The sequence below is a fragment of the Corylus avellana genome, chromosome 6 (genome assembly GCF_965113065.1).
Source record: "Corylus avellana chromosome 6, dhCorAvel1.hap1.2, whole genome shotgun sequence".
NCBI lineage: Eukaryota > Viridiplantae > Streptophyta > Magnoliopsida > Fagales > Betulaceae > Corylus > Corylus avellana.
The window spans coordinates 25,896,297-25,910,802 of NC_142495.1; the positions used below are offsets into that span (position 1 = coordinate 25,896,297).

Consider the following 14,506-nt stretch of genomic DNA (forward strand, 5'->3'; position numbering starts at 1 on the left):
GGGGGAGTTTGTTGGGTTTTGAATTGCCAAATTCAGTGACAAAATACATTCATCTGCAATCCCGTCAGCAGTGCATACACGAGGTGTTGTGTCAAGAGAAGACCTAGAAGATGTGGTTAAGCTTAACCAATCATAATAGAAGACCTATATGATATGGTTAAGTTTAATCAAATCGGAATTCTTTAATTAGAGTTAAAATAGGATTTGATTAAATTTCGTATCCTGCACATGTATCAGTATTCGGACCATAACTTTCGGCTCAAGAATCGGATTGAGGTGAAACCAGCGACATTGGAAAGCTAACACAAAATTCTACAAATCTTTGTGAAATAAGATTTTCAAAATTCGAAAGTTAGCTATGCCAAAATCGTATCGCAAGATAAGGAAGAAAATTTGGATGAATCCTATTCCAACTAGAACTAGTTTTTCTTCCCATTTCAACTAGTACTAGGTTTTCTTGTAGTCTATATATAGAGAGCTGTTATGCACGAAATTGTAAGGAATTCCACATAAGAATTCCATGTGCTAAGAGAGCGTTTAAGATATTGAGTGTTAGGGTTAGTCTCTCTTAGAGTTAAAGGTTGTGTCTTCATCACAGATCATATACAACCGAAGTCTACCGGAGTTCCGGTAAAGGAGATCAAGTAGAAGGATTGTGCCAGATGTTCTGGAAATGGCTACTGCGGTAGAAGTCAAGTGGGTCGCTTGTCTTATGCAAGGGAGTGTCAATTGCAAAGGTTTTGTAAGTGTGAACTTCTTGTAATCCTTATTCTTTTATAGTTGATTGATTTCCTGGGTTTGGCTGCCCCGGAGAGGTTTTACATTTAGAGAGTTCTCTAAATGGTTTCCTCTTCGTAACCAAATATCTGTGTTCTTGATTGTTCATTACTTATCTGTGTTTGGTTGAATATTAACTGTTAGGTTAGATCTTATTTCGCATAATCACCTAAACATTTGAATAGGTGTCTTTTGGAGTCGTTTTTAGAATTTTCAAGCTCAATGCTTGAGTATCATTTTTAAAATTCATAGACTATAATGTTGAAGAATGGATACAACTGGCAAGGAATGTGATGCTTTTTCTTGAGGAAGCAGAATTAATGGTGCTTTAGGCAGGAAAAGTTTTGCACCATTTTCCAAAAGTTGATCTCTCTAGGAGCGGAATAATAGGATATCCTGCAGAATTTGCTCTACCACTATACCACATGCAAATAGTCCTACTCCAAGGAGTAAAGGCCTTGCTTTTGAAAATGCCTTGCAGATGAATGTATTTTGTCACTGAATTTGGCAATTCAAAACCCAACAGAGTTCTTCCACCAGCTATGGCATGGATGATGCTTAACAAAGAAGCTGAGGATACAGAACAAAAGGCATTTTCAAAAGCAAGGCCTTTACTCCTTGGAGTAGGACTATTTGCATGTGGTATAGTGGTAGAGCAAATTCTGCAGGATATCCTATTATTCCGCTCCTAGAGAGATCAACTTTTGGAAAATGGTGCAAAACTTTTCCTGCCTAAAGCACCATTAATTCTGCTTCCTCAAGAAAAAGCATCACATTCCTTGCCAGTTGTATCCATTCTTCAACATTATAGTCTATGAATTTTAAAAATGATACTCAATATCAATGCTCAATGCTTGAGTATCATTTTTAAAATTCATAGACTATAATGTTGAAGAATGGATACAACTGGCAAGGAATGTGATGCTTTTTCTTGAGGAAGCAGAATTAATGGTGCTTTAGGCAGGAAAAGTTTTGCACCATTTTCCAAAAGTTGATCTCTCTAGGAGCGGAATAATAGGATATCCTGCAGAATTTGCTCTACCACTATACCACATGCAAATAGTCCTACTCCAAGGAGTAAAGGCCTTGCTTTTGAAAATGCCTTTTGTTCTGTATCCTCAGCTTCTTTGTTAAGCATCATCCATGCCATAGCTGGTGGAAGAACTCCATAGAGCATTGTCATACAGTAGCCCCCCTACTCCACATTAAAGCATGAATAGTAAATATCCAAACATTATTATAACCAACTGGCATCATGTCTAAGTTTTACTATCTGATATTCTTCTCTCTCTCTACTTACAGCAATGTCAGTGGCTGCTGAGAATGCATCTGGGACAGTAGTTGACACAAAAAGAGATGGAGTGACGGCCATTGCCATAGCCGTGAAGCTAGTTTTATTCCTTCCCCACCATGTTCTTAGCCCAAAAATGTTGTTTGGTCTCTGCTATAGTTAAAGCACCGTTTGTAAGAGTTGGTGGTGTGTGGTAACATGTGAAAAAGAGAACCATTTTACTTAATCACATATAAAAGCTACCTGTAATTTCTGTGTTGAGGGAGACTGCCATGAGAAGTTATTAAGTTGCTCCTTAAAGAACTCAGAGAAGCCCAGAAGCGTGCCAATTAGTGATGTTCCAACCGCCAGAAGGGAGAAAGTCTCTACCATAATTGACACCCCACTCCATTTTACCCTGAACAGAGGGAACAGTTGAGCTTGGGTTACTTGATGTTGGTGATAAATCAAATACAGAGTTCAATGAAGAGAATGAGACAAAGCCGGCGCAAGAGATAATGCAAAAATCTCCAGAGTAAGATGCATGTAATGTTTAGGGTATCCTTTCTGCCCTCCTGCACTAGATGGTGTCTTTTCCTCCATTGTACATCTATCTCTTAGGGCATGTTTGGGTGTGCGTTTGAGGAATTTAAAAGTGCGTTTAACACTCAAAAAGTTCGTTTGAAGAAAAAAGTATCCATTTGATAAAAAAAAAATATTGAAGCGCTTTTAAGGGTCTAAAACTAAAAAATGGCCAAAACGCACTTTTAGCAAAAACTTAAAATTGAAACTTTTATCAGAAAACCCTTTTCGACTTAAAAGCTTTATTTTTCGAATACAATCCCAAACATGCTTAGTCTTTTTAACTCCCTCGTAAGGTAGACAGGAACCAAGTTAGAAGGGGTATCCTAACTATCCTTTGTTGATATTCACGTCATCTACCATGGGGCCTCTATAAAGATGCATGTAATGTAAAACATCCAACCTACATCTTTCCAAGAAAACTCTCACTGTCCCATAAGCGGAACTAGGCATTTCTAGCTTGAACTCCAGCCACTATAAAGTTAGAATTAGCCATTTTTCAGGAAACTATTACTAAATTTACTGTAGCATGAAATTTGAGTTGTATTGGTTTATTTGAAGGTAATACAGTTTTCAGAGATTACCTCATGAGCAATTCAACGGGATCAACAACTTGGTCAGCCTGGGTTGAGAGGCCAATTGCTACTGCATCCCAAACAAGCAATGCCAGCAATGGAACCAGACTACCAAGCAAAACTGAAGTCCTTATGCGTGTAAGATCACCACCCAAATAAGCACAAAGAACTGCAGTAAAACTGGGCATCATCATGAACTGGCAAACATTCTTTTCCTTGCTGAACTAAACCAAGTAAAACTTCAAGAAGATTGTCTTTACCAGGTGCTAGATCATGATATACCAAAGAAAAAATCATAACAGGAATTGTAGCTGGAACTTTTCCCCAATCACCACCTTCCCCCAATCCCGACCACCCTCCATAGACAACTGCTAGCACCTCAATTGCTAGAAGCAGACCTGCGTATCAGTTTCAGTGCATTGTTAGTGTTCACATGGTGCCACTGAGGATACACAATCAGGAAAATGACCCATTTATTTGGAAGCTTCCAAAACTGTTAAGATTTTCCAAGAACATATCTGACTCAGGCTCCATTTGTTTTGAGGGAAAACCTTTTCTTTTCCTATTTTTCAGTGTTTGGTATGACTGAAAATCTTGGTCAAACCAAAAACATTTTCGGTTAACCAAGAAAATATGTGTAAAATGGTTTCCCTTTTTCATCTCTGTAAATCATTTTTCGAGTTTGAGCTTTTCCTTCTCAACCCACAGTACTTGACTTCTTTCTCATTCTCTACTGCGGGAGGTTTCCAGCCGTCATTGTTACTGCCATGACTGTTGCTGATTTTCCGTTTGAATGTTTTCAGCTGAAATCATTTTTTTGAAAAATAATTTCGTTGAAAACATTTTACATCAATAGAAACGGAGCCTCAATTGTATAATATAGGATTTAACAATTCAAAACGTACACACTATATATATATATATACACAAACATACACATATGGACATGTGAACATTGCAACAAAGACAAATTAGACCCAAAAAAATACCCAGCATTGAAGTAGTAAGCCATTGATTGACTTGATCAGTGGCACGAGTCCCGCCAATGGAGATGAGCATGGTGAAGAGTGCAGTGAAGAAGCAGCCTGAAACAGAGGCTGGAAGATTGATCAAATGGAAAAGGATATCTCCAGACTTGGAACTATATGCAATCATGGAAGTGTAGCCCAAGAACACATAGGTGGCGGTGGCAAGAGTTCCACCCCACTCTCCTAGAGTCTCTTGGGCCATTGTCCTGATGGAAATGACCTCTAACTCTTTCTCTTCCTCTCTCTTTCCCTTCTTTCTCCTCAGAGCCACATTGACTTCCACAAGCAGAAGTGCTTCTATTAACAGAAATGCCCAACATATTACTAGAGAAATTGAACTTGGAACTACTCCCTGCAATGTTTATGGCGGTGATTATATGTTAAAACAACACATTAGGAGATGCTATAAGAATCCCAAGAAAGAAAACCAGTCTCAAGTGTTTCTCTTTCATTTCACTCACCAAATGCTTAAAAGAGTAAAACACAGAGAGAGAGTTTGAGATTACCGCAGGGGAAGCCTTCTGTGGCAGTGCAAGTATTCCTGACCCAATACTGGTGCCAATAATGAGAGCAACAGCTCCAGCTATGGTCCCCTTCTTCTTAGCGACCTTGACAGGTTCTTCTCTTGATTGTATGAAATTTTTCTTTGTCTTTTTAGCATAAGTTTTCCTTGTAAATAGTGAACTCTGCTCTTGCTGCTGGTAGCAGAAACAAGTGTAGTGGCTGCTGGTGGTGGCAGAAACATTTAAGTGGAAGCAATCATATAATATTGAAAAGATGATGAGAAAAAGGGAATTTATGAGTGAAATTAGAGAAGGGAGTTACATGTATCATACATCCTGGATTTGAAGCAAATTCTTCTGTTCCTTAGATGGGTTGTTGCCAATGATGGACTTACTTTTGCATTTCTATGGATTTTGGGATGCAGAGAGGAAGATGAAGGCAAGCACTGTGAATCCATGAGGGAGATAGAGAAGAAATGAGTGGAGGGTGAATTAATGCATGTGCCCAAATATCTTGGAAGTGGTTCCTATTGTTGAGCATAGAACATGAAAAGTTTTAGGTCCACAAGAATAAGTTTGTCGGGTCAGTCCCGTTTCCTATGTACTGCTTTTTTTTTAAAAAAAAAAAATAAAAAAAAAAATTTAAAAAAAGGTTTGGTGGGTCATCATAAAGTACAAAGTTTAATTCTTTAATATGCTAATAAAAATTACTATTAAATTTTGGACGAGTTAATTTGTATACGATATATCAATAATAATTTTGACTGCCACATAAAAAATAAGCACCCGAGAAGTTGATATGGTATTCATGTTGCTAACTTTGATTTGATGAGGATTAGCAACTATCCACCGACTTAAAGCGGATTTGGAGGAAAACTTTTTAGACGGTGCCAGTTGTTGAAGTAGATTTTTGGACAGTCGAATTGGTAATGAGTCTCTTGCAAAATCAACGGATTTTATCAACTTTTTTACCGCATAGACTAATTTGTTTTTTTTTATACTTACACAGAAAGTGATCAATAACTTTTTAAAACTCAACAAACTATTTGTCAAAATTTCAAAAATAATAAAATAAAATAAAAACTTTCCATGGCTTGGAGGGTCCTATCGTAGAGAGACTTTCACTAGCCTAAGCCCAATTCTAGTCTAGCTGTGGGCTCAATAAAAAGAGAAAAAGTTATGGACCTTGTTACGACTGTAGTCTGCCTCTCAATTGGAAATGAACATTGGGCCTAAACAAACGTAGCTAAATGCTTGATCAAGGCCTGAGCCACAACAACTCCAGGCCCATCTCAAAAATAGATATCCTAAAAACTCTCAATGACTAATATAAACATTGGGTCATATTATGCAAAGGAAAAAAGTTTTCTTAATTAAGATAAAACAATTCAATTTATTAAATTGACGTGTGCTTAAACTATTAAAAATACATATAAAAATTAGTATATTTTAAATAAATATTAATTTAATAGATTAAATTAGAAAAAAAATTATTGAAGAAATACTATATCCTATGTTAAGAGCTTGTTTGAGATTGCGTTTGAGAAATAGAGCTTTTAAGTTAAAAAGAGTTTTTTAGCAAAAACTTCATTTTTAAGTTTTTGCCAAAAGTGCATTTTGGTCATTTTTAGGTTTTTTGGACCCTTAAAAGCGCTTTTAATTTTTTTACCAAACGAATATTTTTTTCTTCAAACGAACGTTTTGAATATTAAAGACATTTTTAACCTCCTCAAATGCAGTACGCCCTAAGAGTTTCAAGTTCATTTTTGGCCCATGAGAAGTTAAGGCCTGGGCCACTACAATTAACATCCCTATACGAACAATATTACTGATTTCAGTGATTTGACAGTTTTTGTTTTATTTTTAATTTTGTAAAGTCCTTGTTGTGATAATAACGTGACAAAGTAGGTGAAATATTCTCTAACAAAATAAAAACATAAGAAAATATCTGACACATACCTTAGAGGTCTTTAATATTTTCTATTTACTTTATTATTTGTTAGATAATACAATGAAAGAGAGGCGTGATGGATTGGTCGGTCTCAAGTGGGGAAATCATATGAAACAAGAATAACACTGAAATACACAAAGATAGTGAGGAAATTGATTTGCTTGCTTCACGAAAGAGACGACCAATTCTTGCGTCTTGGAATTGTCTTATCCCACCATTTCGACAAATAATTGGCCTTTCAATCAATTCAATCTCAACTTAGGCATTCATTTTCTATAACAATTTGAGTTATTCCGAGATAAGCACATCAAGTTAGGCTTGGTGCACTCTTGAATTCAATCTCAACTTGGGCATCCTTTTTCTATAACAAATCGAGTATTTCCAATATAACCGCATCAAGTTAGCTTTATGGCAGCACTACTCTTTTTTTAAGAGAAAAATACATTTTATCTCTCAAAGTTTAAGGTGATTTTCAATTCGACTTTCAATGTTTTAATTTTTGCAATGCACCCTCCCTAAGCTTGGAATTTTTTTTTTTTTTTCAATTCAACCAGTGTTATCTCAAAATTCTCATATTGTCCCTAATTTTTTTTTTTTTTTTTTTTTAAAAAAATGGGGTGGCCGTAGCCACCCCTTTGGCCATCTAGCCATTTTTGCACCCCCCCCCCCCCCCTTTCTGTTTTTGTTTTTTTTTTTTAAAAAAAAAAAAAAAAAAATAGAGGCAATATGAGAATTTTTGGGATAACATTGGTCAAATTGAAAAAAATTCGCAAGTTTGGAGGGGAGGGGTGCATTGCAAAAATTGAAAAAGTTGAATTAAAAATCGTCCCAAGGTAAAGTGTAATTTTCCTTTTTTTTTTAAAAAAAAATAACCATCTTACAAATTCATTTAGCAATTCATATTTTATGGAAATAAGTGTTACAACTCACAACATAACATACCATTCTAGGTTGCTTTAATACCATTTGTCATTTTGTAACGGCACAGAAAAAACGCTAACTACATGTGTGATATACTGACATCACTCCAAAAGGATACAAGTTACAGTTGGAGTGCCATAAAATTGCATATAAAGTTGAATCTCACCTATTAAGAAACAAAAGTGAAACTTAACACCCATGAATTCATTTATAATCCATTCACTTTATATGGACTAAATCGTATTCCTAATATAAAACTAAGGTGTTAATTAATAGCTGATCTACGCACAATCTAGTTAGATAAGCCTCCTTTATTTTAAAGTTCACACGCTCCGGCTAGAATCCTTCGGCAACTCTCCTCTGCCCCTAGCTCCGATGATGCTACTACTTTGTAGGTTTGTTTGCTTTTGTCTTTATTTTCCCAGTGTTTTTTGTGGCCAACTATTGCCTTGGTTGTTTTTGTTTTATTATTGTACTGGAGACTATCTTGTGCTAGCTTTTTTCTCTTTTTCGGGCTGTGCTACCCGCCGCCCCCCCCCCAAACCGACTGTTGATGGCTGTGTTTGTTACCCTCAATCAATTACTAATAGTTGTGTTGTTATCCCAACCTCCTACTAGTACAAAACTGCATTTTTTGGCAGTTTCAATTTCTTTGATGGGCAGGGTCATATTTGACCCATTCTCAATTGTTCTTAAGATGGCGCTATCCCCTTCGTTTTTCATTTTTTGTAATTCCTCATTTTTCCTTTTTCCCTTCCCCTCTTTGGTTAAAAAAACAAAAAACATTGTGTCGTCTCTGTCCCTTGTAATGATTGTTCTTGTTAGTGATGTTAATCCTCCTTAGTGGTTCTTGTTTGTTTTCTGTTTGTTTTCTTTGTTCATTTGGTGCTTGTTGTAAGTCACTTGCTCATGAAAGAAAAAAAGGCCTTAATCAATTCCATTTACTTGCAAAAGGTGGGCTCTCAAGTTTGTGGGAAATGGCACAATATGTATAAGTTTGACCTGGAGGACCACTCCTCACAAAGTCCTCGAATTTGAATCGGCCGGCAGTATCCTGTCTAACTTAATTTTTTATTGGTCCAACAACATGCCTTTTTCTTACTTGAAATTGTACAATCTCTTGACCTTTTGAATTCGGTGGTAAATACAGCACTTAAAATTTCTCTGCATTCGTCAAAGGGTTTTTTGTCTTTTGCCCCACATTTAATTACAACTATTCCTTTAACCCAAGAAGTACTCTCTCAAAACAGTTGACAAGTAACCCCAAAAGAAGATAATTAGACAAAAGGTAGGAGTAATAAAACGAGGAAACAATGGTGTGGAATGTCAATGTCTATGCTGGTACCATGAATAGGCAAAGGCAAAATGAGGTCGGTCGGTTTGCCGGTGAGCGCACTAAAAATTAACGGGGCTAAGCGATTTGTCGAAGTTGTAGGATGTAATAGGGAGAAGAGTTAGAGATAATTGTGAAAAGGACGGGGTGTTATAGATGCAAAGGATTGTAACTGATAGAGAAAACAAGTCTCTTTTTGTCTCCTTTTATTTAATAAATACTACCCACTCACCCTCGGCATTGGCAGGGAAATCTTCCATTCCCTACTCACAAATTGCCAAAACGCACCAACACCCGGCACCGACACATCCATTTGTCTATTACACTGTTCTTTTTTCTTTCTTTAATGACCTCTTAGTAAATAATTCTAAGACTAAAACTAATAGAAAAAGTTGAGGACCGCTGAGGGTGAGTGGTCCGACGGCAAAGGGTAGGTGTGGGAGCATATGCTACCCTCTTATCGTCTACGCACATCGCCACATTGGTTCCATAGTGAATAAGGGCTATTATGGTCACACACCTTACTACCCCTCCCCCGCTTAGGGGGAAAAAAAAAAGAATAGACAAAGTTTAGGGCTAAAAAGTAATACTTTAGAGTTTGAGAGAGACCATTTATGTAGAGTAATACTACATACTACACAAATATTATGCAAAACCAACGTGGCAATGTCTAGCAACTATTAGATGACTCTTATGTAAGGCTTCATGAAAGTGAACTGCGATAAATGTTGCCTATTTATTTGCCACGTGGTGGACTTACTATTAAGCTTTTTTAGCTCTTTGTTTGGTGGACTTACTGTAGGATTTTATAGGGGGATGAGTTATAGATAATTGTGAAAAGGACGAGGTATTATAGATGCGAAGGACTGTGACTGATAGAGAAAACGAGCCTCTTTTTGTCTCCTTTGCTTTAATAAATACTACCCACTCACCCTCGGCATTGGCAAGGGAAATCTTCCATTCCCTACTCACAAATTGCCAAAACGCACCAACACCCGGCACCAACACATCCATTTGTCTATTACACTGCTCTTTTTTTCTTTCTTTAATGACCTCTTAGTAAATAATTCTAAGACTAAAATTACCAGAAAAAGTTGAGGACCGCTGAGGGTGAGTGGTCCAACGGCAAAGGGTAGGTGTGGGAGCATATGCTACCCTCTTATCATCTACGCACATCGCCACACTGGTTCCATAGTGAATACGGGCTATTATGATCACACACCTAACTACCCCTCCCCCGCTTAGGGTAAAAAAAAAAGAGTTTAGGGTTAAAAAGTAATACTTTAGAGTTTGAGACCATTTATGTAGAGTAATACTACGTACTACACAAATATCACGCAAAACCAACGTGGCAATGTCTAGCAACTATTGGATGACTCTTATGTAAGGCTCCATGAAAGTGAACAGCGATGAATGTTGCCTATTTATTTGCCACGTGGTGACTTAGTATTAAGCTTTTTTAGCTCTTTGTTTGAGTGAGAGTCGTGAGACCCCTTGGTTACTTATCTTTGTATTAATTTCAATATAGTGAATAAAGTTTTGAAAACAAATCGATGCTACTCTTACCCCGTTTACATCATTGAATGGATGATTTAATTGTTAATATAATGTTTATTTTTACCTATATATGACCTTATAATCACGTTAGGGATCTAGTGTTTTCTATTTATTTTATTATTTTTTTAAATATCAACTTATATCTTACTATGTTCTAGTTTTGTGATATACTTCAATAAGATGCCACCTTCCCCACTAGTAAATCCTTTCATGGTAAACATATACAAAGTCATGTTGGTTAAAATATAAAAATAATTTGAAATATTAAACACTCTTTAAAATATAAAAACAATTTTCACATTTATATCATATTAAAAAAAAAAAAAAGACTATTTGTGCTAGGAAATCAATAGGAAAGAAGAAAAAGATTCATAATACGACCCTCTTAATCCAAAAAAGATAATGAGGAAATTGATTAGCTTCACGAAAGAGACGACCAATCCTTGCGTCTAGGAATTGGCTCATTTGACTAATATCTCCATTAAAGAAAGGATTGAGCGGAAAATGATAGCATCATTCACGGGTGTTTTAGTCAATTCACTATCAACTTGGGCATCTTTATTCTATCGCAAATTGAGTAATTCCATGATAACCCACATCACGCTTCGCCTTAATGCATTCTTCACTTTCTATTAGGATTTGATTAATTCCGAGATTAGCTCATCAATTAAATATTAGAATTGGTTTCCGGTTGGTCTATAGGGTGAAGTTTTTTTTTTTTTTGTAAGGCCTTGTTTTCACGAATATTTGAGAATAACGGAATTGGTTTCCAGTCTGTCTTTTGTTTTCTTATGATTCCTTTTTTTTAGAGCAAACCATATAGAGACCAATGACAAATGAGTTATTAGACATAAAGAATAATTATCACTATGGTAGAGGCAACGAATGAGATTATGATTGATAAAGCATTAGAGTGGAGATGAAAGAGATAGAGAATCAATGATCTGGAAGCGGATAAAGACATGATTGGTCGAAATTTACTATAGATCTGAAACTGATTGGGACAGTGAATTTTCATAGATATTGTCTTATAATAGCCTGTGAGACTATTGTATATGTTATAGATAATGCTTAAGTTGTGAAAATTTTAAATTGTATCTTTGATATTGTACAAAGCATTTTTCTTCATTTAATTGTTATATCAATGAAGAGATAATTTGTTAAAATAAATAATAACTCTAAACTTTTTTTTTTTTTTTTTTTTAATGCCTTGTGAATTTTTATTTATTTATTTTTCCTTCAATTGAAAATACCCCATTGTACTCGAAAGTTTCTGCATACGGCAAGCTGACTCGAACTCGATAGAAAATAGATTTGGGTGGACAAAAGTAAGCAATAATGGATAATGACGAAGAAAATTGATATCCATCTCTTTTTTAAATCTATTATTAGATCTGCAAGTCCAAAAGATTCAATGATGAATTTTGAAGAAAAAAAAAAAAGAAAAGTAAATATCTTATAAATCCTTGAGTTAACGTGCCAAAACATAAAACTTCATATATCTTTTTTCATTGAGCTTAACTTGGGACGAAAATCTAATACAAAAACAAAAAGGTTACAAAAATAAACACAAAAAAAAGTTAGGCAACCCAACAATTGCAAATAAACCAATATTTAATAAAAAAATAAAAAATAAAAAATTGCGTCAAGTGTATAACACGACTATACATTTTTAAGACATGTAAAAAAAATTTGACCGCCAATTAAGGCGGTAAATAAAGCATTTTCTTGGCATTCATCAACGGTGTTATTTCGTCTCTAATGGGTAGCTCAATCGGCTGTGTACCACTCCTAATGAAGCAGAGGTCACTAGTTCGAATCTCCCTCTCTCCCTTCCCTTGTGTGGACATGTCGAAAATCAAGGATGTTATCTCGAATATTAAATGACCACCACTCTTTCTTTCAATAAAGAATTTAAATACCTATATTTGAATAAAGCACTTTCTTAGTGTTGATTGTTCAGTAAAACGACACTATATTTGAATTCAGATTCGATGTTTATAGTCTTTTACCAAGTGTCATTAAATGAACTTGACCTTTTAGATTACAACCCGTAAAACACGGAACACTATACAATTCATTGACATTTTATGCCGTAAAGCAACCATTAAGCTTTTAAAACATATTTAGCCATTCTAATTATGGGTTTGTAATCAAATCCATCATTATCATTTGATTTCCCTAGTTAATAATAAATAAAAGATAAAAGTTTTTCTTCAAATTGAACTTAAAAAAATATATATATATATGTTAAAAACACATGTCAATTTGATAAATTAAATTAGAACAAATTTATTTCAATTTAATTTGGTGGAAAATTTTATCGATAGAAAAAAATTAATGAAAACATATAGGCTTTGATGCTGCTAAAAGTTCGACAACAGAGAAATGAATGGACAGATCACTATTTTGATAAGAATATCATGTGGCACCGACAATATAAAACATCAAAATACCAAATATAAATTGGAGGGATCAAATTCAAAGGAAACTCATAGTTGAACCAACTAAAATGTATTTTTGGCCAAAAAAATAAATGCAACAACCTCTTAAAATGACATAGTTTCCCTACATATATATATATAAATAAATAAATAAATAAAAAACCCATGGCATCCACCAGAAGTTTCTTCCCACAAACAAGTTGCAAAAGAGTTGTCCTCTCAAAACATGAAACATGACATGTACTGGAGTTGTAGAAGTATATACTAAAGTAGTACTTGTAGGCATTTGCCCGGGAGTTTCTTATGAAGAGCTAATAGTAAATATCCCCCCTCTCTTTTCAATATTTAAATGGACATGCTAATTGACAAAACCTCAACTCTCATTTTTTGTTTTGTTTTTTTGTTTTTTTTTTCCTTCTTCTAAAAAAAAAGAGAAAAAGGTTACAAACATGGTATTTTCTATTATTAATTTGAATTGAAAAAAATGATGAGAGACCAATTGAAAAGGATTCGATACACGAGATTAGAAACGGCCCCATCAAACTAAAAAATGTGCATAAAAATTTACATGAGCAAATTTTCAATCCTTAAAAAGGTCCGATTGTTAAATGTCAAGAATGATGTTGATGGCATTTGTCGTATTTTATATGGTAAAAGAGAGCTTGGCCTTTTTCCAAACCCATTAGATGAAATATGGAGTAACATACGATCTTGTGGCCTTCAAAAGAGTTTCTCCCTACATAGTTCCAAAAGTTATTTTGTGTATAAAGATGTCCTCTCCCTCTATGTTGAGTTTTCTTTCTAGACTTTATTAGTAAGATATATTGCATCAATATACAATTCCATAATCCAAGGTATGACAAAATAGAATATTACATTACCAAATTCGGCATGAGATATGATTTGTCACGGTTAGTGACCAAACATCACACCTACTCAGAGCACTACTGACGTAGAAAAAAGAGAACACATAACATAAAGAAAAAGAGGTACGAAACGATTCTATGTATTCTATTATCATGACTATATTTTTTCAAAGAAAATGTTAACTTAAATATCAGACAAAATCACCCATATTTTTTTTATTATAGGTTCTGTAAATCTAAAGTATGGTATCTGATTCAAACATTCTAATACACTCGTGAAAACTGAAGACATATAATCATAAACACACTCCCAAAGAAACTATACTAAGGAAAAAGAGTTTCAATGCCATTGGCAAGAACAGAAGGAAAGGTCATGATTTCCAGCCTCTTGTTGAGAAGAGAGTGAATTGAACATTTTGGACTAAGTTTATTTGTAAGTCTATTTTTTTTTCTTCAATATTCAACATATTCTACCTAATATTTCGTGTTTAATGGTAAAACTATTTTCATTTATTTTTTACAAAAACCAAAATAGGACAATTTTTTTTTTTTTTTCCTCTAAATTGGGTTTGAAGAAATTGCTCCAACTTAATCTATTAAACTAACATCTATCATTAGAGCATGTGAGAATTACATGTATTTTTAAAAATGCTTTTAATTTTTATATGCTATAAAACAAATATTAGTTTAATAGATTGA

At 34.7% G+C, this 14,506-nt stretch overlaps 1 protein-coding gene across 2 annotated transcripts; it reads right to left on the minus strand.

Annotated features, from left to right (window-relative positions):
• Positions 1-1,650: 1,650 nt before the first annotated feature.
• Positions 1,651-5,328, minus strand: LOC132187172 (uncharacterized). Of its 2 annotated transcripts, none has more exons than XM_059601386.2 (8): positions 5,069-5,328; positions 4,739-4,958; positions 4,194-4,584; positions 3,465-3,602; positions 3,214-3,373; positions 2,312-2,465; positions 2,078-2,218; positions 1,651-1,972 (listed from the first exon to the last, which is right to left on the minus strand). In XM_059601386.2, exons 1-8 carry the CDS (start codon positions 5,191-5,193, stop codon positions 1,778-1,780), a joined length of 1,524 nt encoding a protein of 507 aa, XP_059457369.2. In that variant the 5' UTR covers positions 5,194-5,328; the 3' UTR covers positions 1,651-1,777. The 2 variants fall into 2 exon arrangements, with proteins under 2 accessions (XP_059457369.2, XP_059457368.2); XM_059601385.2 differs by having other exon boundaries at positions 2,078-2,221.
• Between the last annotated feature and the right edge of the window lie 9,178 nt (positions 5,329-14,506).